This window comes from Suricata suricatta, chromosome 10 (assembly GCF_006229205.1).
Source record: "Suricata suricatta isolate VVHF042 chromosome 10, meerkat_22Aug2017_6uvM2_HiC, whole genome shotgun sequence".
Taxonomy (NCBI): Eukaryota; Metazoa; Chordata; class Mammalia; order Carnivora; family Herpestidae; genus Suricata; species Suricata suricatta.
The window spans coordinates 117,411,904-117,418,124 of NC_043709.1; the positions used below are offsets into that span (position 1 = coordinate 117,411,904).

General features: G+C 37.8%; 1 protein-coding gene across 1 annotated transcript in view; it reads left to right on the plus strand.

Annotated features, from left to right (window-relative positions):
- Positions 1-6,221, plus strand: part of MALRD1 (MAM and LDL receptor class A domain containing 1) — a 759,741-nt gene that overhangs the window by 84,533 nt on the left and 668,987 nt on the right. The window contains exon 12 of the mRNA XM_029955581.1: positions 2,539-2,746. Within this exon, the coding sequence (XP_029811441.1) occupies positions 2,539-2,746 (208 nt within the window). The remainder of the gene's footprint in view (positions 1-2,538; positions 2,747-6,221) is intronic.

Sequence of the window (6,221 nt, forward strand, 5' to 3'; positions counted from 1 at the left end):
TTCTCCTGTTAGACCTATGAGTGCAAACATATGGTATCTGTCCTTCTCTGCCTGACTTATTTTGCTTAGCATGACACCCTCGAGGTCCATCCACTTTCCTACAAATGGCCAGATTTCATTCTTTCTCATTGCCATGTAATACTCCATTGTGTATATATACCACATCTTCTTGATCCACTCATCAGGTGATGGACATTTATGTTTTGGCTATTGTTGACATTGCTGCTGTGAACATTGGGGTACATGTGCTCCTATGCATCAGCACTTCTGTATGGGATCAACATTTAAATAGCTGGTATTATTAATTGCTACTCATAATTTTATTTTTGAAGTGCATTATTTTATTTAAGGTTTCATTCTTACTATATTGTATATAGAGTGTCTAAATATGTTTATGCTGGGCTGTGAGTGTAAAATAATAAGACTGATTGGACATGTGGCTCATGGAGCCAATTTCATTCCTTTATGATAATACCACATATGTACATTTTTAGGTTTGAAAGGGAGAACCCAAATGAAACTGAACTGTAACCATGCGGATTTTTAGAATCCCATTTACTGCTCAGATTGGAATTTCTGAACCATAGCATTTTTGTATTAATCACAGCAAAGTTGAGGTTTATATCATAGCCTATTGAAATAACATTTGACACTATTTTAATTTTCTAAGCTGATATTTATCTTTATAACTTCTGAAAGAGGTACTAAATGATTAGAGTTTCATTCCTTTTACATAAACTGGATATTAAAGTTTGTTTTGTAGCAAGTTAAGGCAAAATATAAAGGGAGTAATTTGGGAGCTATTCTAGATTTCTAAGTGGATATTAAATGTAACTTTTCAATAATAGCACCCTTTTGAGATCTAAGTTTAAACTCATTAATTTTGAAACCCAAACTGGTATCATTTATGCATACCTGATCTCTGGCTGCTATGATAATATATTGCTGTAGATCTAATAATTTATACATATTTACACTATGATATTCATATGTAGGATGTAAACAGCAGCATACAAAGTTTTTCTATTATTAGCTATGATTTAAACTTAATATTATTTTCTAGGCAAAATTGTTAGATATATTTGCAAACTGAGACTTGATCTTAAGTAATTCTTTTATTTAGGTTTTTATTTATTTTTGTGTGTGTGTGAGAGAGAGATGGACAGTGATTGCGGGAGGGGCAAAGATCGAGGGAGACACAGAATCTGAAGCAGTCTCCAGGCTCTGAGCTGCCAGCCCAATCTCATGAACTGCAAGATCATGACCTGAGCCTAAGTTGATTGGACATTCAACCAACTGAGCCACCAAGGTGCTCCCTTAAGTAATTCTTTATATATAAATATATATATATACATATACATATACATATATACATATATACATATACACATATATACATATACATACATACATATATATACATATACATATATACATATACATATATACATATATATATTTATACACATATAAATTTTGCAAAGGAGAAAATCTATTCAGAGACTCTTAGCTGGAAGAAACTCTAAGGAATTAGTCTTTATTTCTAGTATCTTCTATATTAACAACCTCTCATTCATTGTTGTTCAATAGTACTTTCTGTTGTAAGGAGAAATTTAAGTATCTGCTCTCCAATATGGTAGCCAGTAGCCACATGTAGCTATTGAACATTTACAATATGGCTCGTATGGCTAAGGAATGGAATTTTAATTTATTTTAGTTAGCTTAATTTGAAGTAGCTCTTTCTAGCTTGTGGCTCCCATATCGGGCAACAGAGAATTAGTTATTTGGTAGAGTCTGCTATTCACACTTCTCCTTCACTCTAGTTTTAGCTAATCATTGCTCTTGATACAAGCTCAAGGATAATACTTTGACATTATCTTACATTGGACTAGGAAGTATGGTCATTTCATTTGCTAATACCATATGCATTCAAAAACGCTCACAATTCTGTTGGAGAGAATGAGACTTATTTCTTTTAATTAGGACTTGTTTGATTATTAGAGAAATTCTTCTCTGAAGGTAGATTTTTATATTTATTCTTTTAAATTTTCTATTCTTCTGTTGTGCCCCCTTACTATTTGCCTAATATTTCCCTTCTTGCATTCCAATGCTGGTTTCAGTAGTTTAAGAACCAGATGTGGTTATAGCTTTTGGTGTCTAAGTAAGAGCAGTGAAGATGATGTTAAGTAACAAGTTTGCAGCCAGGGACATTGCCAAGGGTGAGGTGACGTGTTGTATTTCTTTTGCTCATGGGTGGTTTCTCAGAGGCGTCAGTGGGTCTACAGTGCCTATAGTCTTTATCCTGTTCTTTTTGGAGACATACGTTATGGATTGCTGACCTTTCTTAAAAGTAGGGCTTTTTCCATTCAGACCAAGGATGCATGAGTCAGGCTTCTCAAGTAGGAGCTTTATCGGTTGTATTTGTTTCTCTTTTAACAGGTGTTTTTCTCAGTAATTATTAAATGTCTATTCTTTATTGGAGGAGTCTTTTAAAGGAGATTAGCAACACATAAATTGGTCATGTTTTGCTTTTTGAAGATTATCTTTGAAGGGACTCTTCTGAGCCAGAAAGGTTTCATTGGGCTGGATCAGCTCTGGGTCTATGCCTGTGCACATGCCCCATCCAGAGGGCTTTGCTCTCCAGATGAATTCACTTGCGCCAGCGGCCAGTGCATCGCCCAGGAATTGGTCTGCGACTCTCAGCGGGACTGTTCTGATGAGAGTGATGAAGACCCAGCAACTTGCGGTAAGTAAATTAATGATTTACGTCTTCACACGCTCACATTCATGACTGCGGCTGGAGCACTGAGTGGGGTAACATTAAGATGTTTGAAGTAAAATGAATGTATATTCTCATTCTGAAGTTATTAGCGCTATTCTTTGTGGGGGTCTCTAAGATATTTTAAGGCTTTGATACTTTTTGTTGATGCTGCAAACTTTGTTGAAAAAGTGAATAATTGTGGTGTGTGTGTGTTAAAGAGGAAAATGGGTAGGAGAGGGAGCCTCTTTATACTTTTCCCTTTGGAGACGTATATTATGGATTGCTGACTTATTAAGTATAGGGCATTTTGCATTCTGACCAATTATACGGAAAGCTGTGGGGAGGGTTTCAAGAGGAGGGTTGCCATTGCCTTCTAGGCATCCATGTTGACTGTAGAAATGTCAGCCATGGTTGGGATTCATGACTGGGCAAAATTTAGGTCTGGCTCTTAAACTCCTGAAATCAGCATTGGAATGCAAGAAGGGAAATATTAGGCAAATAGTAAGGGGACACAACAGAAGATAGAAAATTTAAAAGAATAAATATAAAAATCTACCTTCAGAGAAGAATTTCTCTAATAATCAAACAAGTCCTAATTAAAAGAAATAAGTCTCATTCTCTCCAACAGAATTGTGAGCTTTTTGGAAAGCATATGGTACTAGCAAGTGAAATGACCATACTTGCTAGTCCAATCACTCCTATCAAAGACTCTCCATAAAAATCCTAAAAGGAGTGATGACGAGAAGTCCCGTTATTATTCAAGTCTAGCTGTATTTGAAAGGAAATATAATTTAATTCACACCCCACATGATGGTTCTCATATGAGGTAGCTTAGCAACCAGCCTACTTCCATCTCTTTGGAAATGACGGATTCTAACTAATTGAATCCAAATCCCGTATCACAAACAAGTGGGTTTTCTTAATTATTAAAAATTTGCCATTTGTTTGGCTGTGGTTCTATTTTAGTGATGCATTTTGCTGAAAAAATATTGCAGTAAGTGTCACCTTTTAAATGAAAAGTTCTTTGACCAAAATGCTTCTGCTGATGGGCAAGGGGTGCAGAAAAGACGAGATGGGAAAGAGAGGGAGGAATCCTCTGCCTTTTTGTAAACAGCAATTCCATTGATGCCTCAGACACTTGGTTTTAATACTAGATTTTAAAATATAGGGGGCGCCTGGGTGGCTCAGTCGGTTGAGGGTCCAACTTCAGCTCAGGTCATGATCTCAGGGTTTGTGGGTTTGGGCCCTGCGTTGGGCTCTGTGTTGACAGCTCAGAGCCTGGAGCCTGTTTCAGATTCTGTGTCTCCCCCTCTTTCTGCCCCTCTCCTGCTTCACGCTCTGTCTCTCTCCCCAAAATAAAACATTAAGAGAAATTTAAAAAAATAATCTACTTGCCAGTATACTCTTGGTAGAATTTTGGGGTATGCTCTTTTTTCCCCTCAAAAAATATGTGAGGGCAATTCATTTTCTCTAATGTGTCAGTTTCTTTCCTTTTTTTTTTTTTTTTAAAGTATTAGGCTTATTTGAGAGAGCGCGCGTGCGAGCCAGAGTAGGCATGCACACATGTGCGCAAGTGGGGGATGGGCAGGGAGACCGAGGCAGAATCCAAAGCTGGCTCCACACCATCAGCACAGAGCCTGATGTGGGGCTTAAACTCCCTGTGAGATCTTGACCTGAGCAGAGTACATGAGTAAGTTTAACCAACAGCGCCACTCAGGCACCCCTGTCAATTTCTTTTCTATGCTTTAAAACTTCCTACAATTTGGTTCATTTCTTTTGGAGAAATTCACCTTACTAATGGTTTGCATTACTCTTGGACTCATTGTCTGAAAGTAAATACATTTCCTCTCTTTTCCTTTGCACATACTGACACTTAGCTTTTTTCCTCCCCTCTTCCCCCTCCAGTGAAGGGTTATGTTCTTCTTTTAATGTTTTTTAAATCAAATTCCACCTGGCATATTAGTAGATATTTTAGCATTTGCTCTTGAACTTATTTTCCCATTTCTCTTTTTTGTTGACGTTTCATTGGTTACATATTTGGGATTTTTCCAGGGGAGTATGTCTTGATACCATTCTGCTGTTTGCTTTGTTTGAACAAAGGGGCAGATGTCTGTGCTTTTCAACAAATAGTGTTACTTCTTAGTGTGTTAAATTTTACAAATTATGTCATTTCATTTGAACAAAGAAACCCTGGCATGTTTGCTTGATTGAGACCAACTTCATATGGGGGTATGACATAAAAATGGAGCCATATTACCTACAATAAAATAGTTATATATTTTGATGCATAAGTGTCCATATATTTTGATGCTGACATGAGTATTTCATGTATATATTTGTTCAATCATTTTTGTTTTGAGGAAATTATACAGGAATCAAATTATTAGAATCGATATAACATTACACTATTTTCTGCACTAACGTGTTTAATATATTTGTACATATATACATGCTTATATATATTATTACTAAATAAGAGAAGCTTCTCTCTGAAATTTAAAATCACTTTGAAACACTCGACACCTATGTTTAAACCTTTTGAAACACTTGACACCTATTTTTAAACCTGTAGTTTACAACGTGAATTTGTAATGCAAACTTTTCTTATACACAGTATTCCCAAGTTCATGAAGCACAAGAAACATGCTTTTATACCTTCCTTTTATCCCATTTTAGGATGGATCTCTAGGACAGTGTAGCTCATATGTGCAGTTTGAATAGCACAAGGGGTAGTTCCTAGAGACTCAGGAAATAGTAACTGATGAATACTGTTAGTTGGTATTACGTGGTCAGTATGCTACATGCTTTCGCCCAAAGTCACACTCAGGTGTTCTTTGTTACCAAGTGCCTCTTAATTTTTGATGCTTTTAACAAGAGTAGTTGACTGAGCCTCTCGCCCGGTGCCTTTTATAAGTGAAAAGAAGTGTTGCTAAGTGTACTTTGTGGACCAGTAGCATCAGCATCCTGGCAGCCCTTTTGAAATGCAGACCCTCAGGCCATAGTCCAATCTTACAGAACCAAAAGTAGGCTATTAACAATGTCTCAGGGGGTTCCGCTGTATGTTCAAGTTTGAGAACCGCTGAGCCAACTAGTCTTCAGAAACGAAGCCACAGCTGAGAGAGATACGAGATGGCCTATAAAAAGAAGCAGACTTAAGGCAAACAGGTCAAGAGATCATTAAGGCTAAAACTCCCATAACTAACTCCTAAGGGCATCACTGTAATACCAAACGAGACACGTAACTTATTTATTTAAGTTTACTTATTAATTTGAGAGCGCGGGGAGTACTCACCAGCCGCTGGGGGGCCCGAACTCAGGAAACCCAGAGATCTGAACCTGAGCCCAAACCCAGTCTGATGCTTGGCTCCGGGGCGGGGACGACCGTCCGGCTTCCTCGTCCGCGGCCTCCCCGCAGCGGGCGGCCGCCCTGGGCTTCGACAGCTCGCGGCGGACGGGCGCC